Raw genomic sequence first — 25021 nt, 5'->3', positions numbered from 1 at the left:
ATCTAAGCTTTAGTTTGTTTTTGAACTTAGTATTAGAATATTCTTATTGATGGCAGAGTGCTATCTGTACCTTGTAGCTATTCCTTTAGACAGGGAACAATTGCAAGCTTTTAAAAGTCCCTGAATTTCTGTTTTATTGTGGCTAGCTATATCATAGGAGAGAGACACTTACTTGAACATTACTGGCTTTCATCAGTTTTGATGAGCATATTGCACACTGAAGAACTGTTACTGATGCTTTCATTCCTACAATGGAAAGTGACTCTTGGGAACGTTTACTGTGGTAATTTGGAATTTATCAGATTAAACAGAATTTAAAGACTTCAGAGTTTGAAATACATTTTACTTTTGATCTCTCCCTTTGAGAAGGGCAGTCCAACCCAGGGCTTCACACATGCTAGGCAAGTACTCAGTCAATGAGCCGTGCCACCGGTCTAGATTTGTACACTCAGAATCCAAGAGAGAAGTTAGCAAAAAAACAACAACAACAACAACAAAAAACCCCACAAAGTTTTATTTTCAGATTGGAGACTCCTAGAATTTCTTGTTAAAAAAATTTAAGATATGTAAAATATATTAAAGTAACCCTCATACTTATTTTCAGAGCTAAAGTACCCAAGAATAAAATTACTTACATGCCCTACTAGGTAGTTTATTTATATAGTTACAGGGATCTTTGAAACTACATGTTTAGCCCTAGAATTTAAATGAAAAGAAGTAATTGTTAAGTGCTGTTTGTTACAATTGATTAAAAAAAATGTTTTTCTCCCCATTCTGGTGATGTAGTTCCCAGTGGTAACAACAGTGACTGTGTTTCTGTCCTCTTGTCTCCCGAGACTGGAGAATCACTTTCCATATTTACAAAGGTATAGTTTTTCCCAGGGACTTGTAAACTCTGTTTAGAGAGGTGAGGTTCCCCTCTAGTTATATTTTAATATTAACACATCTTTCTTAGCTAAGAAGAGTCAGGAGAGTAATGAATTTGAAGTTGGGTGCCCCCAAGTTTCAGTGCCTCAGTTCTAAGTGTGGATGAAAAACAACTACCAACAGTGTATAACATTTACTGTTATAAAAGTCCTCACAGCCATCTCTGTGAGGCAAACATTATCTTGGGAATAGTTCAGATAGTACAGAGTGATAATAGTGTCAAGAGGTTAAAGCATCATTTATCTACTTTTAATTGAGTGCCTAATGTGCCAGGTAAAGGTTCGGGAATGCATAGGACATAACCTCTCTATTCAGGGAGCATCTTTTAGCATAGGATCAACAGATGTTTTCCCTATGAGCACTCATGTTTGAGTACATGAAGTACCCGGTATCTTTCGTGTTATCTCACTCTTGCACAAAGCCCATTCATACTTTTAACTTTTTGCTGCCATGTTCCTTTTCTGAGCATGTGTGTGAACTCTTAACAGATTTGTCGAAGACTAGGAAGGGCAAAGGCCACTGCCAGAAAACACTTTTCTTTTAATTTTAAAGAAAAGACTGATCTGAGGGGCTGGAGAGATGGCTCAGTGGTTAAGAGCATTGCCTGCTCTTCCAAAGGTCCTGAGTTCAATTCCCAGCAACCACATGATGGCTCACAACCATCTGTTATGAGGTCTGGTGCCCTTTTCTGGCCTGTAGGCATACACGCAGACAGAATATTGTATACATAATAAATAAATAAATGTTTTTTAAAAAAAAAGACTGATCTGAAATTTAAAATACAATGTTTTGAATGATTCTATAACACACATGAAAAGGGATATACCTTTAAACTTGATATTGTTTATAAAAGACACTAAAGGGTCACATAGTATTTGGCTTTATAGACTCTGTTTTAATCTATTAAATATGACCTGAAAGTTCCTTTTTCCTTTGTTTTGTTGTGTTCTTTGAGAGAGTGTTGCTACGTAGCCTTGTCTGGCTGGAACTTACTCAGTAGACCAGACTGGCCTAGAACTCATAGATTGCCTTCTCTGCCTCCTCTGCCAAGGTTGGAGGTGTGAGCCACCGCACCCAGGGCCTGGAAGTTATTTTATGCCCACTTTATACCTGGAATATTCCTAGCCATGTTTGAGCCCTGGAGATTCAGGAAGCTCAGAAGTCATTCTGAGTTTGAGGGCACTGACCTCTTTTTCCCAGAAAAAAAAAAAAAATTATCCCTGAATAGCATTTACAAAATCCTTGTGTATATATACTTTTTTAGCTCTTCTTTACTCTATTTTCCCACCTAAACTGTGTTTTTTATTTGCTTTTAGGAAACCCAGATCATCAACACATCTGAGCAAATCTCTTTAAAATATTCAAAGTCATGTTTGCTTTCCCTCAAATATAAGAGATGAGTAAATAACTGATTTAGGGACAAATCAAAATTCATCACTTTAGTACCTACTTTAAAACATTTTAATGTGTTAGTGAACTATGACCCTCAGGCCAAATCTGACCCACTGCCTATTTTTTTTTTTTTTTTGGATTTTTGAGACAGGGTTTCTCTGTGGCTTTGGAGCCTGTCCTGGAACTAGCTCTGTAGACCAGGCTGGTCTCGAACTCACAGAGATCCGCCTGCCTCTGCCTCCCAAGTGCTGGGATCAAAGGCGTGCGCCACCACCTCCTGGCCCCACTGCCTAATTTTATAAGCACCACAAACATAGAGATATTTTAAATTTTCTAGTGATTAAAAATTAATAAAAATAATCTTTATGTAAAGATAACATGAAATTCATATTACAGTATCTGTATATAGTTTTATTGGGGCACAGCTGTGCTTGTTTCTTTGTGTTATCTGTGGCAGTTTTGTGTTAAACTGGCAGTTACATCATGATATACATTGGCATGGCCCACAAAGACAAAAATTCCCTATCTGGCCCTTTATAGAAGTACACCTGATCCCTGGCCTATTGCTGAGATGACCCTGATCTTTGCCTCTCTTTCCTGTACTTATGCTTCTGCCCTACTCACTGCTACCTGCTATTTAGCGTTATGCATATTTGAAATTCATATTCCTGTAGTTTAGGAGCACAGTGAATATGTGAAGGGTATTCTTTTGTAAGTTTTTTGAGACAAGGTCTTAGTATGTGTTCCCAACTGTCTTAGATCTCACTATGTAGTCTAGGTTGGACTCTTAACTTATGGCAGTCTTTTACCTCAACCTCTCAAATACTGGGGTTATAGATGTGAACCACCACCACCCCATGAACTGTAAAGTTAACAGAGAACAGCATACGTGACATTTTATGGGGACACAGTTCAGCCCACAGCAGTGATCTCATACAGTAGTAGATAGGGTTAAAGGTCATTCCACCACACTTTTTTTTTTTTAAAAAAAAGTCATTATATTGAATCTCAGTAAAGTACATAAGTCTTTTGTCCAATCTGATCAATATTGATAAATATATATACACTGGCACATCAGTACAGTCCACAGTGCATCCTCACATCTCTATAGTTCTTCCCGTCTCCCTCTTCTTTCCTGTATGCCTAGTCGACCTTTAATCCAATATTTGTCACTGGATTAGTTTGCAGGTTTTAGAATTTATATTCTTTTTGTTTTTAAAAATTTATTTTTGAGTGTTTGAGTGTTTTGCCTGCATGTTTATCTGTGCACAGCATGAATGCCTGGTGCCCTTGGAACCAAAAGAACATCGGCTCCCCCAGCACTGGCGTGTTACAGTTAGCTGCCATGTGGGTACTGGGAACTGAACCCAGGTCTTCTGCAAGAGCAGCAAGTGCTTTTAACCAATTGAATCATCTCACTTGCCCCATATTTTTGTTTTGTTTTGATTACTTAGCATAATTATTTTTAGATGCATTTGTTTTGGTACAGTTATCAATAATTGATTCCATTTTATTATCGTAGTTTATACTCTATGAACAGAGTATTTATTTTGAGTTTGACATTGAATTTATTTCCAGTCTTTGGCTATTTCAAATAAAACTGCTAATGAAATTCATGTATGCATCCTTATAAGGATGCATGCTTGTTTTACTTTGGATAAGCTTGATTGTTAGACTAAGTGTATATGTTATTTTTTCAGAACTGGCTCAGAACAGATTCACACAAATAGTGTATAAAGGGTCTAGAGTTTCCACTTCTCCACCAGTTCTAGTAATGATAAAAACATTATTTCATCAGCAATTCTATTCTGTTGTTAACTTGCTAAAATTATAAATGCATTTTCTGACCCCTCTTGTTGTTTTCACTTCATGTACTTTGTAGCACATATATCTGGGCCTAAGGCTCTGAGTTCAATAACTACTGCTGTGCAACATAATTACTAAGTAATACTGTGTAGAAATGTAAATTCAATATTTTTTCAAACCTGCTTAGCCTTTTGCGCCACTTACTGTTTTCTAATGATGGAGCAGTGCTTTCTCGTTGGATCTTTGCAATAATCCTGTAACAAGTCTCTCCCTTACCACAAAGAAGGGAAAAAGAATTTAAACACGCAGACTGGTAATTTTTGAGCAATTGTGGTTTAGACCCAGGACTGCAGCCAACAGTGGCTGTGCTCACAGTGGGCTCTTACCAGAAGACTCTGTACCCTTGCTTGGGTTTTAAAATAAGATCTGCGGGGTTGGAGAAAGAGATGAATGTTAAAAGTGTTTCTGCACAGTTATGAGGACCAGAGTTGATCCCAGCTCCATGTAACAAGCTGCGCATCTCTCAAACACTGGGAACCCAGCTCTGAGCAGGCAGGGCCGGAGAAGGAAGATTGGTGGGGCTTTCAGGCTTCCAGCTTAGGGGGCAGGGAGAGGGAGAGGGAGAGGGAGAGGGAGAGGGAGAGGGAGAGGGAGAGGGAGAGGGAGAGGGAGAGACCCTTGCCTCAGTCTTTTAAACAGGATTGGCTACCTGGAAGTCCTGGGTATACTCGATTGTATCTTTTTTTTTCTTTTTTCTTTTTTTTTTTTTCTGATTGTATCTTTTTTTCTTTTCGATTGTATCTTAAAAGTTAAAATTTACCATTGAACATAAAAGTGGAAGCTAAAGTCTTAGCCTGTGGGTGATTTATCTTAAAGTATTTTCTACCTGTTCTTCATAGGTATTTGCCAGAAAAAAAAATCTAGGTTAAAAACAAAGCTATTTTAGGTTGCGAGTGTTGTGACTTACTATACATTGGTCTAGGCACTTTTGATTCAGTCTACATTTATTAAAACTTCTGCTTCCGTGTAATTGGCGTTATGTTCTCAACATATTATCTAATAACAGGAAGAAACAAAAACAGATAAACAATTAAAATATACTGTTCTGCCATAGTGATCAGTAGTAGGAGTGTCTAAGCAGTTATTAGTTACTGTTATTGAATGACAAATTGCCTAGTAGTTCCAAAGTTTAGGCATTACTTTTTGGCCCAGATAATTTGTATTTCGGGGCTTGCAGACCATTCCACCTGTCCTAACTTCTCAGGTCTGCTAGTGTGGTACTGCAAGAGAAGCAAGAATGTAGGTCATTGAGTGTAGCTCTGTGTGTTCTGATAAGCGTTCCTTATCCAGTTAGTAATGGTGAAGGAGCCAGAGAAAAGCCTCCTGGTTTTGTTCTGTTTCTTTGGCGTTGCCAGATCGAGAGGGAATGTACATAAAACTGTAGAACCAAAATATGACTAATGATAATGGCTTGTGTTGCCTCGATCCAAATGAAAATACCAGGCATAACAGAAGGTAACTTGACCTGTTAAAGTCTGTTTATATAAGCAGTTTATAAATCAGTGTTTACATATATTGTACTTGGAGGTAATCTGCACCTGCAGAGTTAGTGACATATTGATTTCTGGGTGAGAAAGCACTGACATTGCAGCATGAGCCAGAACAATACTGTATTTCTGATAGCATTTGTGCTCAGATTAATAAAGTATATCAGGTGATTTTCCTTCTCCTCCATTCCAGGAAGCAGGCTAACCTATCATGTGAGAAATAAATGTGTAATCATGACAGCAATGTAAAATTAGACTTTACGTTTTTTACCTTTTGAATTACTTCTTATTCTTCTTTCCTCTTATTTTTGCCAGCATCTTAACTCACTATTAGTAAGTCCTTTAATAGGGTTTTTTTGTGTCTTTAAAGAAAATTCAAATTAAATTTAGACTTTAAAGTTTTTTTAATTTGAAATTCATATGAAGAATTCATTGTGGCGTTTTTATACATACATGTTATTATACTTTATTCTAATTTGTCCCCTCTGCCCTTCCACTTACCACACTGGTTGGTTCCCTGCCTTCCCACAGATAGTCCCCATTTCTAATTCTGTTACCCTCCCTTAAGATCTTTTCCTTCCCTCTTATGATCCTCTTTGTAGTTTCATGAGCTATGCATGCGTGCATGTGTGTATTTAAATCTGGGCCCTTCTGCACATGGGAGAAAAGCATGTGGTACATACCTTTCTAGATTGTTTCATTTAACAGAATGATCTCCTATATTTCAGCAAACATTTATAGATAACTTATCTCTGAAAACAATCATGTGGTCATTCCATCTAATATATTAGATAAGTATTGCCATCCATAGAAGGACTATTGCTTTTAAAAGGGTAAAAGTCATTTACTTGGGGGCAGGAGAAATAGCTTTTTGAGACAGGGTCTTACTATGTAGCCCTGACTGGCCTGGAACTCATTATTTAGCATAGGTTTGCCTCCAATTCATGCTCTTCTTGTTTCCTAGTTAGTGCTGAGATTGTATTATACACCATGACACCTAGCTCATCTACTTTTATTTTACTTCTGTTTTGTGGTGCTGGGGACCAAATTTAGAGCCCCTTTTGCTACTAAGTTGCAATTCTAGCTATAAAGTACTGACTTATGGTACAGCCAGCATAGATACCTATCATTAGAGATGGACAGCATTTTCACTTCCATTCAGCCCATATCATTTTATTAGTATAGTTGAAACATTCAGTGGTTCATAGTCTGATTTATTGATAGGCTCTAATCTCTTGGAAAATTGGTCTTCGGGATTGGTTGGTTTCATTGTCACTCTGACATAAGCTAGAGCAGTCTGGGGAACCTCAATAGAGAAAATACCTCCATCAGATTGCCTTGTAGGCAAGTCTGAGGGGCATATTTTTGATTGATGATTGATATGAGAGGTGCTATCTCTGGGTCCTGGGTTCTATAAGAAAGTAAATTGATCAAGCCCTGAGGAGTAAGCCGGTAAGCAACATTCCTGCATGGCCTCTGCTTCTAGGTCCTGCCCAGATGTTCCTCAGTGATGGAGTATGACTGACCTGAGTTGTAAGCAGCAATAAACATTTTTCCTTCCCACGTTGCTTTTGGTCTTGGTGTTTTATCACAGCAACAGAACCCCCAATTAACACATCTTCTCTCTCTGTTTTCCTAGAATAGTCATCTGACATTATGCCAAGTTAGTTTTATCACATTCTTGCTTTCTTATCTATGAAATGCTGTAAAAAAAATTGTTTTTACTAATGCTTGATTCAAGGTTCAAGTAGAAGGACTGGGTAGGCTACAGACCACAGACCATTTAAGTGTGTTTGTTATCTTGAACTAAAATCCCTAATAACAGTTACATTTATAAAAGGCTTAAATTTAATTTCACTTTTTTTTTTTTAGAGCAATTCTTGCTCTTGCTTATGTAGCCATGGCTTTCCTAGAACTGACTGTGTTGATGAGGCTGGCCTTGAACCTTCACTGATCCTTCAGCCTCTTTCTGCCTCCTGAGCACTGAGATTGCAGGTGTGAAACTCTCAGTTTCTTAGGCATTCTTTAAGCAGTGTTAAGACGTGTGCACAAGCCGGGCGGTGGTGGCACACACGTTTAATCCCAATACTCAGGAGGGAGAGGCAAGCGGATCTCTGTGAGTTCAAGACCAGCCTGGTCTACAAAGCAAGTTCCAGGACAGCCTCCAAAGCTTCAGAGAAACCCTGTCTGTAAAAACAAAACAAAATAAAAAAGAAGTGTGCACAAAAATGTAACCCACATGGTACCTATATGTGTTCATAGCTCAGTTATAAAATTAACTGAGTATTAATAATCTTCCTGGGCTCCATGGTACTCTTTTCTTGGCCATTTGCTGAATTCTCCGTTGCACACTGTCCTTACAGGTTTATGATTGAGGTGGGAACTGTGTACTAGCTGTCACCACTTCTGTGGCTAGAAGGAAGGAGCAGTATCCTCAAGGACTTACACCAGCGTGGACAGAAGGAAGCGTACTGAACCGAGTTCTTAGGAGGACACTTGAGTCACTGTCTTATTTCAGGCTGGATATCCTGTTAAATTGTAGGTAAAAGAAAAAAGAAAGTAAAGTTTGATTCAGTTCTAAGGCAACTGCCCTCTTTAGAGACTGAGGTTAATTCATTCTGCTCGTTGTTGGATTTGATTTTGTCTGTGGGAACCAGAGAGAGGTCGATAGATGGTGGGGAGGAAAGATGAGGTGTGATATGTCATCTCATAAAAGCTTACTTCATAGCAAGTAGCCTAGATTGTTGTTATATCGTCTTCCACATTGCGCATAGGGCCGGTTTCCCCACCCCCTGTCCTGGAGTCTGTCCACCCTGGCAGCATGCTTCCTCATCTGCTGAAGCAAAGGGAACTCACTGGAGACCTCAAGTTCCTCAGCTGTTTTCTTTTTATGTGTCCTCTGAGGACTCTTTGTTTCCTTGGGCTGTACTTAGTTTGGCTACATACTCCTCCCACCTCTTCCTAGTTTCAGCAGCAAATAAGGCTGTTTTAAGTTTCTAAGTGAGACAAGTTCCTCATGTTGGGGAAGGAGCCTAAAAATTTGAGAGCTTCAACTATAGGATTTTGACTACAGGCTTCCTCTCTTGGTCTTTATCCAATCAGGAAAGAAAATGCATGCTTTTTAAAAGTAAAGCTTAATGTCTGAGAATAACTTCTTCAGTTTTATTTTTATGTATGTCTGTGTGAATGTATACCCTTGCCTATAGAAGCAAGAAGGGCATTGAATCCTCTGGATCTGAAGCTTCATGTAGGTAGGTGCTGGAGACCAAACTCTGGTCCTCTACTCATTTAGAAGGGAGGACTCTTGTCAGGTTAGATACCTTTGATAGAAAACAACTGTTTCTCATACCATCACTCTAGACCAGCTCTCTCTCTCTTTTTAAATTCCATGTGTCTTTTACATCATTTTGGTCTTGATCCCATTTATTTCCCCATCCCTTCACATCCTCACATTCCCTCCCAATAAAACAAAATTTAAGAGAAAAAAGGAAAAAATTTTAAAAAGAGAAAAAACTTAAAATCTGCAGTGTGACACAGTGAGTCACGCCATAAACCCCTTTGTATCTCTACTTGCAAGTGTTCATTGCAGAGTCATTGGTCTGATTCGAGGCCTCTGGTATCTACTACGTTATCAATGCTGGGCTGTCACTAGCACTCTTCTTGGATATCCTGTTGCCCTGTGTTGTAGAGATCCTGAAGCTTTGTGTCTATGGGTCAGGTCCCTTAACATGCTGATCATAGTTGGGACAGGCTGTAAAACTGGACCAATTCTCTCTTGTCCTCACCACTAGGGTGAGCTCTCCAGCCTTGCCTAACCTGTTCACCTCTTGTAGCAATGAGCGAGGGGTGGGGCCAGTTCTGCTTTCATTCGCTCAGGATCAGCTCTGCCACAGAGGAATGGATACTTCTGGTTACCTTGTACCACAGGAGCCCAACACACTATTGCAAATGCTGATGGCTGCCATGCCGTGCAGGAGCTGCACACTGGAGTCTGGTTATTTGTGACTGCTCTCTCTGCAGGCCCAGGGAACCAAACCCTGTAGCATCTCTCCAGTGCCCTCTATTGACAGGGATTGTGTGCTGCTTTAAAGACTTTATTGTGCTTCATCAGTATTTCACTACCCAGAAGGGCGGGAGTTGCCAGGGTTATAGAAGAGTGAAAGAATCTTTTTTGAACAAAGACCCTTCATATGTGACCTGCTTTCAGGGGCTAGAACAAAGGGTATTTGAAGAATCTTAGAGAGACTGCAGCCCAGCTAGGGACTGGTTGTCAGAATAGTTGCACCATCTGGTCAACATCAGACCCCTGGAGTCTTGTTATGTCCTTTCCACATCGTCTTTATCACAGTTATGATGAAATATGAGTCATGGCAGCTAAAATAGTCCACCTTTCTGTGCACATCACAAAATTTAAAACTCATGAAAGAAAGAAACCATTTCAGCTTCAGCAAAAAAAAGTTTTCAATTCCTCTGTATTCTGGCCAACGTATTCAAAGGCATGTGTGTGTGCATATTCTACATCCAAAAAGTAACTGACAATGAGAGGCATATGGATTTCAACCAGAAGAATCTTTGACTTGAATGAAGTGGTTTACTTCTGTCCTTCTGTACTTAAAAATTTATTGTTTTCTTTTTTCCTTATCGGTGAAATAGGCCTCATATTAAGCATAGTCAAGAATAAAAACTTCCACTGACTTCCTGTCCCGGTGTAACTGGCACTTGTATGAGAAAACTCTGCTGAGTGGGAACTAAATAAGAATGTACCTTAGAGCCTGGCAGTCTGGAGCTCTGGTCACCATCACCATATAAAGAGCTCCTAGATGCACTGAAAGGTTTCCCTGGTAACTGGGGCATCTCTTAGGTCAACACAGCTAAAAATACTGTTCTTCTATATTTGGAGCTTTCTCAAATGTGGCATTGTATCTTTCTAAAAAGATGTTTAGAGTAAGAACATATTAGTGCATTATGGTAAGAATTAAAAGACGTGATGAGCAGTAAAGGAAGCATGAGAGGGATATTTTCCAGGAACCGTATTTGAAAAACCAGAGCAAAGCCTCCTAACCTCTGAGGGAAGTTTAAAGAATTGTTTAAGTTGACCAACACTCCAACTTTAATGAGAGGAACTTGGTGTGGGGGCCTAAGGAGTTCACTGCAGTGGTTGTATTTAAGTATGATCTTGCTAAAGACCTTGAACTGTCTGGGTGTCAGCAAGGGCAGTGCCCTGACTATTGGCCCTCTACCTCTTAGCAGAATAATTGATGAATTACTGAGAGGGTGCTCCAAGCTTTGAAGGGTAAGAGACTGAGCAGTCCGACTCCGAGACACTTGTATACAGAGCAGTGTTCAGTCTTCCTAACATCAGGCTCATTGAATGGGATGCAGAGTCTCTAGCTGAGGGGAATAATAGTGACTCTTTGACAATGGTACATTTTCTCTAACCTATATTATTGTTGGGTGATAAGGAAGGGCAAATCCAGCTTACAACATGAAATGTGCAGACTACTCGTCCTGGCCCAGGCTGCCAGTTATTGATGGCCTTTCTCAGTGTGCTGTCATTAATGGTTATGACCTTTTCTACACATTCAGCAGCCTCCCAGATACTCTCGTCTCCCTTTTACGCTGGGTTACCTATATAAGATTGTGTCATTATAGACACAAGGGTAGCTAGGGCTGGCAGCTGGTTAGCTCTGCTGTTTTGTGGCGTTGTAGGGGCTGCTATTTTCTCTTTACACCGTTTTCAGAATGTTAATGTCAGAGAAGGTCATGGAGAAGAAGAATGAGCTTCTTTCAGGCTCTCTCCTTCACTCTCCCCAGCTAGGATATCTTTTACACTCAAATCTTTTGTGGATAGGTTTTTGTTGTGTGAGCATGTTGAGAAACTTTTAGAGTTCACTCAGAGAGAGATGCTTCATGAGAAATAGACCCCAACGTAGGCTCTCAATATGTGTTAAACTGGTTAAGATCGAGTAGCTAAAGTATTGATTGTCAGTTTGGGGCAGAACATTTCTGCGGTTGGGAGCTGGCACGTGTGGTCCTGTATGACAGACCTTTGGCAGCCCCTTGCTGCATCTTCCCTGTGGTTTCTCGTGGCTTCCCTCTTCTGCAGACACCAGAGGAAGAGTTTGTGCCTCGTCTGCTTGTGCTAGATTTACTGCATTTGAATTGTTGGTTTTAGGACCAAGTGTGCATCTACTAGTTTACTTCCTAAAAAGTTCCTCAAAAGTATCCGGATTGGATAGTATCACACTCACTTTCTTATTAATATTTCTTTAAACTTCATAAGGTCTGTATGTGGTACTATATATATACAATCTCTGACATCAAAGAGAGCTCCTTTATTTTATATATTTTATTTCTGTGGTCAATTCTTAGGAGTAATTATATGTAAATAGCCTCGCACCAGGCATCCTAGCATAGGATATTGGTGGTGCAAGGTGGCAGCTGGTACTTTAATCCAGATATTTCATGTTTTTAAATGATTTTTTAACTTTATCTCTGTTTATAGTTAAGATATAATAAAGTCAGAGACAGGCAAATCTCTGAGTTCCAAGCTAGTTCCAAGGTAGCTTTTGCTACACAGAGAAACCCTGTTTCAAAACACCCCCCATACAATAAAGTTAAAGTGCTTTTACCTCCTTTTAATAATCCCAATAAACAACACTAGTACAGACTTATATGTTGTTACTCAATTTAAGCTAGTTTAAGAAAATGTTTGTTAACTGCCTTTTCACTCTTGTTTATGCTCATGAATTTTGTTTGTCCTATACAGTTAGGAAGCAATTTTAACAGGCATTGCAAAATGGCATATTAACCAAAAATTCATCTCTTTCTGGTTGATCTTTGTCTACTTCCTTATTGTCTTGAAAGAAAGCATTACATTTGTCCTACAGACTGAAATGGGAAAGAATTTTCCATCTCCATTATCTCACTTACAAGTCATAGTTGCTTTGTTTTTAGTAGACTGATGAAAATCAGATGAAATTTTCCACTTACATGAAACAGAGAATTGCCAAATGGGAATTTAATTAAGCCACATTAGTGATTTGAATACCCCAGTATGACACAGAAATCTTTGGTAGCAGTTGAAGAAGCTTCATTCTGGTGGTAGTTGTTGCTGAGTTCTTGGTTTATTGATGGATTTTATAAATCTTTTGTGAAATACAGCATTTTTTTTCTCTCCCATTCTGCGGTCACAGTGTGGTTGGGAATTGGTTCCAGAACACTTCCTGAACCTGCAGCTCTACCTCTACCATTCTGTCCAGGTGATAGCAAAATCTATGCTTGCTTGAGCCCCTTAGAAAATGACCTGATACTTGCATAGAACTTTCCTCAAATCTTTTGTTTTAAATCATCTCTATACTATGCTACTGAATATAATGTAAATACCATACATGTCACAATAGTTTATGTATGAATAGAGGAATGATCATGTAAAAGCTATATTTTCACTATAAGGTCCAATTTCTTTTGTGTATGTGCAGGTGTGTTTGCATGTTCATGGTAGGGTGATACACATGTCTGCACAGGTGTGTGGAGGCCAATGGCCAGCTCTGATGTCATTTCTCGGAATTTATTGTCCTTGGTTTTGTTTTTCTTTTATGCATGTGTGTGCGCATGGGTATGTAAATGTTTGTGGCTGAGCATGTGTGTGGAGGCCCAAGGATGTTAGGCATCATCCTCTATCACTCTTTGAGGCAGGATCTCTCACTTAAACCCAGAGCTTGTTGACATGACTAGTCTTGCTGGCCAGCGTGCTCTGGGGATCCCTTGCCCCTGTGTTCTGAGGCTGGAATTAACAGACAGGCTGCCACAACCACTCATCATTTGTAGCTGGGCCCTAACATCTTCCTGGGGGAGGGGATGAAAAGGCTCAGTGTCAATGGCTCAGCCACTGGGAGTCAGGTAGGAGGTGTGCAGCAGACTTGTTTGTTAAACACGGGGGAGGGGCGCGCTTATATACCCTCCCAGCACCCAGATGTTCCTATCCATTGACTTTATGTGGTCGCCCCTCATTGGCTAGGCACAATCAGGACCTGATACAGTACCTATTGCTAGGCCCTAACACACCTTAAATAATATTCTACAACAATCATTTATGTGGATTTTGAGGATCTGAACTCTGTCTTCACATTCAGTGTTTGCCTAGCAAGTGCTTTAACCATGAGCCATTTTCCTAGCCCCCACCTTGACTTTTGAGACAGGTTGTTGTGTGAACTTTGTAGAGGAGACATCTATTTACCCCCAGATAGGGCACAAGGACAAACCAAAGAAAAGATTCTATTCAAATACTAGCTTGATAAAATAATGACTTTAATTGGGAGTTACTTAAGAGAGTTATAGGGTTGAAGGGTTACTTTTAGGAGCAGAAACAATTTATGGGCAGCTACACCATTGAAGAAAAAAATCTCTTTTTTCCAATACAGCAGTTATCTGTCTATTTTCTTGGGGGCAGGGAGGGTTGCTCATGAGACCCTCCTCCTAACAGTCCTCACTGCTTAAAAACTTTATTCTCTCTCTGTTTCTCTCTGTTTCTCTTTCTCTCTCTCTGTTTCTCTGTTTTTCTCTCTCTCTCTCTGTTTCTCTCTCTCTCTGTTTCTCTCTCTCTCTCTGTTTCTCTCTCTCTGTTTCTCTCTCTCTCTCTGTTTCTCTCTCTGTGTTTCTCTCTCTGTGTTCTCTCTCTCTCTCTCTCTCTCTCTCTCTCTCTCTCTCTCTCTCTCTCTCTGTGCGTGTGTGTGTGTGTGTGTGTGTGTGTGTGTGTGTGTGTGTGTGTAGACAGAATCTCTTATAGCCCTGCTAGGATTAAAGGTATGCACCACCATGCCTGACCTGCTTATAAATCTTATGGGAAAGGACAAGACTTCATGAGCCTCTTTTCCTTCTGTGACAGAAAACTAAGGGGCTCAGTCTTGCGCAGGTCTTTTTGAAGTGCTCCTAGCTGCTGACAGTGCAAGAGCACACTAGTCAAGTCATACTCAGGACAGCATCTCTCACTGCACCAGTTAGTCTGGGTTGGTGGCCCAAGGTGTGAAGTTGAGGCTAGCCTGAGCTACATAGTGACTAGCAGGCCAGCCTAGGCTTTGTAGAAAAGCCCTGCCTTAATGAGGCCCTAGGTTTAATCCTCAGCTCTGTTCCCACCCCCAAAAGCTGCTTTGGCAACTCTGCTCATGAATATGGCCAAATTTTAAGTATCTAAGCTCTGGGAACAGCTGTAGTGTTTGGTCTGACATCTCTGAGTAGGTTGTTTGTATCTTTGAAGTTAGCAGACTGGTGGAACGAGAAGCTCTGCAGCTGTCTGCATGCTGTGCTAGAGTGCACTAGTGTATAGTTTGGTCTCAGCACACCCAGTGCCTTAGCTAAGTTTCTATTACTGCGATTAAACACTGTGACCAAAAGCTATTTGGGGAAGAAAGGGTTTATTTCAGCTTCAGTGTGGGAGCAGGAAGTCAAAGCAGGAACCTGGAAGCAGGAAATGAAGCAGAGGTTGTGGGAAAATGCTGCTTACTGACTTGATCTCTCTGGCGCTCTGCCTGCTTTTTTATACCACCCAAGACCATCTGCCCAGGGGTGGTACCATGCACCCTGTTTGGGCCCTTCCACAGGCTTGCCTTCAGGCCATATGGTAGAGGCAGTTTTTCCAACTGAAGTTCCTCTTCCCTTTTAACTTGAACTTATGTCTACCTCCCAAAATTAACCGGGACTACCAGCCAGGGCCCGAACTCTATCCTCTGGAAAATGATGAAGTTTGACATCCCACAAATGGTCTTGATGTGTTCGTGGAATAGAAATCTCTATTCTTAGTGGCTTAAGAGAACATTTGAGTTTAGACTTGTCCTAGAGGATATTCCAAATATGCACGTCCAGCCGGGCGGTGGTGGCGCACGCCTTTAATCCCAGCACTCGGGAGGCAGAGGCAGGCAGATCTCTGTGAGTTCGAGACCAGCCTGGTCTACAAGAGCTAGTTCCAGGACAGGCTCCAAAACCACAGAGAAACCCTGTCTCGAAAAACCAAAAAAAAAAAAAAATACGCATGTCCACTTTGGTGAATAGCTAGCTTAATTAGATTATTGAACATCTCTGGGAAAACCCGTAAGGATCTCAAATAACCCTAGTTCTCCAACAAAAATCACCTAAGCAATAAACAGGAACTTTCAGTATTTATGAGAAAAGAGCCTCCCATTCTAATGACTTGACGCTGCTATAATGGCAGTGGCAGCTTCACTCAAGGACATTTTGGATAAATTTTTCTGAAGGTTTGAATCATAATCCAAAATGACTATCTGTAATTCTGAGAGTAAGTCTTGGAAAAGTTAAAAACAGAAAACAAGGGACGTAGGTATAAACCCGAGTAGTAATGTTGGTTTGGCCTCAGATTGCTCTGTTGACATTCTTTTTGCTGCTCTGTGCTGGCTAAAATGAGAAGGAACCTCTGCGTACTCACATGGTGAGAATAATGCCACCCAACCTTTCACTGGCCTCATGCTTACTGATCCTTATTCAGAACAATGAGCTCTGACTACGAAGCCTTCACTCTCTGCTTACTTACAACAAAAACGGTTATATGTTGAGTACTGTTTCCCTGCCTGCATTGTATACTTAGGGAAGCAGAGGCTGTGACTTGTATGCACTTATTTATTCATTCAGCAGATGTGCTTATGCGGATGCAACATGAGCACCTAGTAAGAGTGTCGTGCGATCCTAGTGATGTGAATGAGAAAAAAACGTGAGCAATTAGTTTAATGAGCTTAGAGATCTTATCAGAATAACTGCTAAAAAGGGGGTAACCCATTTGTGCTGTTACTCACTCCTAAAACCCCAAAACTTGTTCCCTGACACCTTGTCAGTAGAGGACAGCATGTCCCGAGCTTCCTAATTAACTTTGAATCCTCACTCTGGCTCCTGTGTTATTACTCCATAAGAAGATATATAAGGTACAAAGAATTTCCTTGGAACAATATATGGAGGCTCTTATGATCCCAACACTAAGAAGACTGAAAGGATTACTGCTGAATGCTAGGTTAGCCTGAGCTATCAAGTGGGACCCTGTCTCAAATACCAAAACCAACAAGGGAACATTGTTTGGTGCCTTTAATTCTTTAATTCCTGCAAAAGCAAGAGAGTCGCTGTGAGTTGAGATCTGTCAGGTCTACATAGTGAAACCCTGTCTCAACAACAAACAAAAATCTCACAAAGAATTTCCTTGCCTTGTATTTATGCTGAGAATCAGCTGGTTGGGTCTTAGCTCCTAGTAAGAGGTCAGTGTGATAGAAATGTGTGGTAGAAATGATCTAGCTCTTTTCTTTCTTCAGAACCTTTGCCTCCTTTCTCTCAGGATCATAATTAATATTTTAGAGTGCTAGGGGTGAAATGATGGTGCACACCTTTGATCTCAGCACTCTGGAGTCAGAGCGGGGGGATCTCTGAGTGCCAAGCCAGCCAGGGCTACATAGAGAGACCCCCATCTCAAACAGACAAACAAACTGATATCTTTCTGGGTGATAGAAAGAACAGATAATGCCAGGTGGTAGTGGCACATGGCTTGAATCCAGGCACTTGGGAAGCAGAGGCAGGCAGATCTTCAAGTCTGAGGCCAACCTGGTCTATAGAGTGAGTCCAGAACAGTCAGGGCTACACAAAGCAACTCTGTCTTGGGGAGAAAGGGGTGCAGATAAGAAGGTGAACTGAAAAATATAAACCAAGGGTCACAGTCATAAATTTTCCTTACAACATGTAAATCTTGGACTGATTGATTAAAACAGTTATGAAATATTTTCATACCATATAAGACCACTGCTCAAAAAAAGCAGTTATATTGAAGTAACTTCTGCATAAGAGATGGTTAAAGGCATCTATCTGCAGCCAAGCCTGAGGACCAGAGTTCAATCCACAAAGTCCATATGTTGGTAGGAGAAAACTGACTCCTATCTATAAGTTGTTTTCTCATCTCCACACACATGAGCATATAGGGAAGAGGTTTATATTACCTGTTTATAGCAATATGATTTAATGTATAGCAAAGCCTAAAGATTCTATGCACACATTCACACACGCGCACACGCACACACACACAACACACTCTTTTAGTATTGATAAATTAGTAAAAAGATACAAAAAGTAGGGGGGCGCACTGCCTGTGCATGCAAATTTGCTTATATGCAGATGCCACGTACACATGTGGACATCAGAGGACAGCTTTTCTCGTTCCATTATCTAGGTTTTGGAAATAAAATTTAGATTATCAGGTGCCCATTAAGCCATCTCACCAGTTCATCAGTAAAAAAACTTCAGGGAAAATAAATCAATAAAGCAATCTGAATCACGGTAGGGAAAAAAGGAGAGGGTTAAGATAGATCTGGAAATAAATTTAGCCACCACATGACCATGGAAAGAAATAATCTCTTTGAAAATCACTTAAAATGATAAAAGAAAATAAGAGATTCCCCAGATTAGAAAGACATATGTCCCCAAATTGTTACACTGTTTGTAAAACCCCTTATGACCAACCAGTTCAATTCCTGTCAAAACACTGTTGGGGCCTAGAGAGATGACTTAGGGAGTAAGATTATTGACTGCCCTTCCAGACAACCCAGGCTCAATCCAGTACTCACACGATGGCTCACAAGTGTAACTCCATCCCAGAGGACCTGACACCCTTTTCTTCCTCCAAACATACATAAACATATATGCAGGAAAAAAATACCAGTAACATTCTCTGCAGAAATAGAGAAAGTACTTCTAAAATTTTGATTGAGCCCCAGTGACTTTGAATAGCTAAAGCAATCCTGAGCAGAAAGAACAGAACTGGAAGCACTGGTGACCTAAGTACAGTACTGGCATAAAAATAGACTAATAGAACAGACTAGTGAACCCAGAAATAAATGCGTATGTTTATCATCAACTAATTTTCAACCACGGCAGTGAGAATGTACTGTGTATACACACATACAAGCTACATAAAAATTTATCTTTATTGGGAAAATATCTGAAAATTATAGCTCAAAAGATATAAAGTGAGAGCTCAAGAGGTGGCTCAGCAGTTAAGAGCCTTTGCTGCTCTTCCAGAGTACCTGAGTTCTGTTCTCAGCACCATGTCCAGCCGTCCATACTTCTTGTAACTTCAACTCCACGGGGTCTGATACCTTCTCCAGGCCTCTATTGGCACTGCACTCACATGCAAAACCACACACAAAAAACATTTTTTTTTAAGTTTAAAAGTGACCGTGTAGTTGCTAAAATACTAAACCATCGTTACTATATTTCTTAATCTTGATGTCAGTTGGATTTTTAAAAGCTTCTATCTTGCCATATTCTCTGGTCTCCTGCAACTTTCATTTCTACCAACTCTTTTTCCCAGGTAGCTGACCCCATTTAACAGAATCACCTGTTTGGTGATTCTCTCTTTGGCTGCCATGTGCTTTCCACTACTGAGATACAAAAGATGGAGTTCTCCTTTCTCCCTCCCCCAGGAGAATGCAGATTGTCTTAGGCTGCAGATAGCAGGTCCACCTTCTACAAATAACATCACAGGATCATACCACTATGTTTTGATACTTTGTTGTCTATCTTTAGCTGTATGAGGCCTGAGGTTTAAGATTGAGAGTGAAATTTTGTACACAGCCAGTTTTTATTATTCAGATTTTACTAGTTGGTTTGGTCTTTTTACCAGCCTGAAGAAGATTCCTGCTACTTGTTATGTAAGTTTTTCCTCTTTTTTTTTTTTAAATTTCTCTTAAGTAATCAGGTACAAATTACAAAGATATCAGACAAGTCACAGAGAGGATTGTAGAGGATTTTGTAGTAGTATGTCCTTGCATCAGTAATTGTTTTCAGTGGGAGAAACTGAACCCTTGCTTGTGGTAGGCAAGTGACTTACCACAAAGATACACCCCCGCCCTGTCAAATAAAGGATTGGTCTTTGTTTTGTTTAGACGGAATCTTATGTGCAACTCAGGCTGTCCTTCATTGCTATGTAGCCCATGTTGGCTTTAGACTCTTAAATCCTGCTACCTCAGCCTCTCAGGTGCTGGTATTCCTGGCATGTACCACCACTCCTAGTAGTTCTTTCACAGTTAAAGTATGATTGGAATACCGCTCAACAGTTTCACTCTGGTGTTTAGTCAAGAGAAATATAAATCAACGTTTATGCAGAAGCTTCTATACAATTTTTATTTGTAATAGCCTAAAACTAGGAAGTACTTAAGTTTCCTTCAGTGGGTGAATGGTTTGATCATAACATACTTTAATACTGCTGAATATTAGGCAGTAACACAAGAAACACAAGAGCAAACCACATGTATGTTTGCAACCTGACAGATCTCAATGTCATGAAACTGACTTAAAGCCAGCCTTCAGCCATCACATATGACAGAGTTCCACAAATGACAGTTTATACAGGTGAAAAACAGGCAAGCCAGGGAGGGTGGTAAGGAGATTCCTATGGGTAGAGAGCACGGTCCTGCTTACTGGTGGCCACAGTAGCTACATACTCAGTGGCACTACAGCCGCTGTGCTGTTATCAAGCTCCCAACTCTGCTACTGTATTTCCTCTACTTCAGCCAGGAAACTAAGCAGTGGCATGTGCTCTGTCAGCCTAAAATTGTCTGATCCTGTCCTTCCTCTGTTTTACTTTGCCAGTAAATGAGAGCATATAGATAGATAAATAGAAAGACTAACATAAAGATATATAGAAACCAGTAATGAGGGCTTATAGAAAGAATAACATTTACATGGTAAAGCTGTTTTTTACTACTTGAAACTAGTGATTGTCCTGTTCTGTCATCCCTCAGTTTTGGGTCTCAGTAGGTCTAAGGCTACAGTCTGAGTTCTTTATCATTCTGATATCTCTAGATTCAAAGTAGAGAAATACCTCATTTCCTGCTTCTGGTCCCATTTTGAATCCACCACACACTGATTTAGAGTTCACTTGCTTTATTTCTTGGTGATTCTGTTCAGGTATTTTCTCTCATGGAAGTTACAGCATAGTCCCTAAGTTTAAGTCTGGACCCCAGCACTTACTTATTACTCAGTCTCTTTGTGGCCATGGTCTTTTTACTTGTGAGCAACACCCATTTCATAGAGGATGTGAAGTGACAGAAGTGGCTTGCTGATTCTTCTGTATCATCATTCACTGGTACCCGAGTCTCAACTGTATGTTGCTTGTGTGTTGGTCTCATGACTCCCCTGTTAACCTCAGGTTCCCAGCAGTATGCCTGCTCATAAGTCCCGTGGGGTCCTTGCTTTGGGATGGCTTACTGGAATAAAAAATGGAACCTCAGAAAAACCCCAAGCCTTGGTGTGGAACTGTGACTGTCCTTGTTGCATCAGCCCATGCCTAGAAGCACTGAGCTCATCTGTGAACTGCTGGAGCATGCATGTGTAGTGGCAGGACCTGCAGGTCCAAAGCTGCAGGATCTCCATGGCACAGGGCAGCAGGAGGATCTCCAAGAGGAGTCCCAGTGAGGGCCTGGTGTTGATGGTGTAGCAGAAGCCAGAGGCCTCAAACCAGACCAGTGACCCACTGCACTACAAATAAAGACGTATGAACTAAACGGTATACTGCGTGACTCACTGGGCCATACTGCATCTTCTGTGACGAGTTTTTTTTGCGGGTGGGCCTTTGGTTTTGTTTGTTTGGTTGGTTTTGGTTTTATTTTTAATTTTTTTTGGTTTTGTGAGGAGTTTGCAAGAGCAGGGTGTGGAAGCGAGGGGACAGGGAGATGAGTAGGATTGAGATGCATGATATGAAAGCCACGAAGAATCAATAAAAAGTTTAAAAAAAAAGAAAAAAATCCTAAACCTTTGTGTGGCCTTGTGCTACGCTGTTTGTTGTTATCATCTGGACAAACACAGTAGTTTGAACTAATTATAGCAGGAACACCATGAAGACTCTGTGACTCCTGTTACAGAGTTAGCTGGGATGAAATTGTGCCCAGTCGTTGAGCCTGTACTAAGTTGTTTCTTGTATGAAGAGCAAAGATAATAGACGACCACACAGAGCTTCATTTCAGGGCTCTCAGGTCCTCGCTGGAGCTAGTCAAGCTTTCCAAAAGGCTTTGCACATCCAAATGGAGAACTGCTCAGAAAGAGGTTGTCCCTGCCATGTGAGATGTTTTCCGGAGCTTCTAGAAAGTTGTACTAGAGCCAGACTGCTATGCTACTGAGCTCTTAACATGAAAAGTCGGTAGCGACCCTGGCAGCTGGGTGACGCATGTGGGAACAGTGGGAGTGACCCTGGCTGGGAAACAGGAGGCCTGGATATTGTTTCTCTTCTCTGTATCCTGCTCGGCATCAGAGGACTCTGAACTCTCAAGCCTGTACAATGGCCTTCCCAGCCCGATCACGCCCGTGCACCATCCCAGAGAATGAAGAAATTCCCCGGACAGTCCTTAACAGTGTCGTCGAGGCTAATGGGAATGAAGATGAGAGGGCTGTGTCCAAGCTGCAGCGCAGGCACAGTGATGTAAAAGTCTACAAGGAATTTTGTGATTTTTATGCAAAATTGTGAGTCTCTCCCTTCCTAGAATGCCCTGCGGGCTTTCAAATCTCCAGCTCTTTATTAGGCATTTGATCCAGCTAATGTGTTTTAATTTAGCACGGCTTTTCCAGGGTGTACCGAGGGCTGGGGTGGTTCACAGATTGCCTTGTCTTGTAAACTTCTACCAGAGGACATAGCAGATGTCAAGGAAAATGCCACCTTCCTGGGAAGAATAGAAAGCTCTCATATTTCTAATAATGTACATTTTCATCTTGTTAACCATGAGAGAAGTTGGCACTTAGTGTTGTCAGGATCCATAACAGGAAAAAAGTATACTCTGAAAGTTCTCAGAGGTGAAACTAAACTTTAATTGATAAATAATTTGCTGGGGAATTATTCCATAACCAGTATTTGAAGTGGCTAGTAAACTCTCAAGGTATTTGATTACAGAATTTTGCACATTGTTGTGTTTTAAGAGCAGAAAATTTGTTTAACATGTAGTGATAAATAAGATCTGAGAAATTGGAGAGCTTGATTGTAGTTTCCTGAGCAGCTGGCCTGTAGAGGTAGGTCAGTAAAGACTAAAGACTTTATAGAAATACATTCTTCGACTCCCATATTGTCTTTGTCAGCAACACTTTTTAGTGAAAAATGCTTTCTGAGAAATTAAGCAATTAGGTATAATCAATCTAATGACTTGTCTCAAAAAATAGCTCTATTATATGTTGTATTAAATATTGTCAGCTATAAAAAATGTGAATAGCACTGGAGAGTCAGGCAGGAGAGGAGCTGAGCATACAATCCCAACACTTGGGAGGTGTGGAGAATGAGGAATTCAAGATCAGCCTAGACTACATAAGACCCTGTCTCAAAAAAAGAAAAACCAAAGTCAACCAGCCAACAAACAAAAAGATAGAGGAAAGGGAAACATGAGGTCAGTCGGGAGACAAGTGCTTGCTGTGTCCTGCTCCTTCTTTTTACTAAAAAGAATTTGTGTGTGTGTGTGTATTACGATATATATGTATTATATTAATCTCTCAACCCATTTTGCCAATTCTACTTGAGTATTCAAACATAAGTAAAATTTGGAACATAGTGAACATGAACAAGTCAGTGGTAATGGCATTTTTTAATCCAAGAACTTCCTTATACTGCCTCAAGCACCACCAAAAGAAGGAGCTGGGTGGTGGTGATGGTGGTGGCAGCGTGGCCTTTAAGCCCAGCACTGAGAGGCAAAGGCAGGTGGATCTCTGTGAGCTCAAGGTCAGCCTGGTCTGCAGAGTTCCAGGACAGCCAGAGCTTCAGAGAAACCCTGTCTTGAAAAAAACAAAAATGTAAAAAACAAAACAAAAGGATTGAAGTCTAGTACTTTTTGTATGAGTTCTTGTACTTGATAATTCGGTGTAAATCAACTCATTATGTTAATATTATAGAGGAAAATTGCCATTGCTTTACATTTGTGCACATTTTGTTGATGTTTTTCTTGATGCAAGCTCCTTCCTTACAGTCTGCTTCTGCACAGTGTTGTGGCTGAGAGAGGGTATTCCAGAACTTCCAGAGAACCAGTCACCCCGTACCTTGAGAATCACTGAGTTAAGTGGTAGTGAATTAGAACATTCCAGAATGTTCTTCAGCTTTTTGGGAGGGCCATTAAAATTACTGAGGTTTAGCATGGTGGTGGCGGCATGGCACATGCCTTTAATCCTAGATGGATCTCTGTGAGTTCGAGGTCCGCCAGGTCTGCAGAGAGAGAGAAAGAGTTCCAGGGCAGCCAGGGCCACACAGAATAACACTGTCTTGAGAAACAAACAAACAAACAAAAAATGCTGAGATTTGGGGTGTATCCTTGAGAGAATTTAGAATGATAATGATGTAATGATGCCATGTCTTTTTATGCCTCTTTTGCTTTCCAGAGTGGCTTATACTTTTTATTATTTCATCCTCAAATAGCTTCTGAGAATTCTTAAGCAGGTGTGGGCTTAGCATCCTTCTCCACTCAGCCACTTTTTCTATAGAAAAGAGAGTGCACAGCTCTGGAGAGCCAGAGCTTTATTAAAACTGTCACCATTTATCTGGGTAGAAGGAACTATATGGATTTTCTCATGTCACGTTAATTCTGAAATGACAAAGTAGAAGCTTGTTTACACAGTATGTAGGCCAGGTTTACCCAGCAGTGAGGCTGCCCTCTTTCCCTTTTAAAAGTATGTTTTGGAGGGTAGGACACACATGTGCAGGTCAAAGATAACTTCCTGGAGTCAGTTTTATTCTTCTACTGTGTAAGTTCCAGGGATCAAACTCAGATCTTCAGGCTTGGCAGCAAGCACCATTACCTGCTGTGCCATCTCACTGGCCCTGTCTTTTCCTTCTTTTTTTTCAGTGACATTCTTATTTTATATTTAGCTTACTAATTAAAACTGAGTTTTGATTAGCCTGAAATAATGAATATGAGAATTGAAAATAGAGTTTCTTTCTTTTCTTTTCTTTTTGTGACAAGGTTTCTCTATGTAGCTTTGGAGCCTGCCTTGGAACTTGCTCTGTAGACCAGGCTGGCTTCAAACTCACAGAGATCCGCCTACCTCTGCCTCCCCAGTGCTGGAATTAAAGGTGTGCTCTACCACCACCCAGCTGAACATAGAGTTTCTTATGGCAGGTTACAGCTTAGAATTGCCTTGAAACATTTATACTTGAAAAGACAAGTATAAAGCTGCCTGCCCTCTGTTGGGGTGGAGTGGAGAATAACTATTGCCGCTTTTGCTATGGAAACAGCCAAACTTGGAAAGAGGTAGGAGCAAGGCAGCTGGTTAAAGTATCTGTGAAGTTAGAGGCTCTCCACACCATCTGTCTCCCAGCACTGGTAGACCGCTAAAATATCTGGAAG

General features: G+C 40.6%; 1 protein-coding gene across 11 annotated transcripts in view; it reads left to right on the top strand.

Moving 5' to 3' along the window:
- Lims1 (LIM zinc finger domain containing 1) overlaps nucleotides 1-25021 on the top strand; it is a 117182-nt gene that overhangs the window by 58253 nt on the left and 33908 nt on the right. For 2 of the 11 annotated variants that reach the window (XM_075980233.1, XM_075980234.1), the window contains exon 1: nucleotides 21896-22169. The exons of 8 other annotated variants lie outside the window; for them this stretch is intronic. In XM_075980233.1, the coding sequence (XP_075836348.1) occupies nucleotides 21988-22169 (182 nt within the window). In that variant the 5' untranslated portion in view covers nucleotides 21896-21987. Of the gene's footprint in view, nucleotides 1-21895; nucleotides 22170-25021 lie in introns of those variants that run through there. One more of the 11 variants, XM_075980236.1, reaches the window with a different exon arrangement.

The sequence above is a fragment of the Microtus pennsylvanicus genome, chromosome 7 (genome assembly GCF_037038515.1).
Source record: "Microtus pennsylvanicus isolate mMicPen1 chromosome 7, mMicPen1.hap1, whole genome shotgun sequence".
In the NCBI taxonomy this organism is placed as follows: Eukaryota; Metazoa; Chordata; class Mammalia; order Rodentia; family Cricetidae; genus Microtus; species Microtus pennsylvanicus.
The sequence above is the reverse complement of the archived record's forward strand: the minus strand, read 5'-3'. Positions and strand labels throughout refer to the sequence as shown.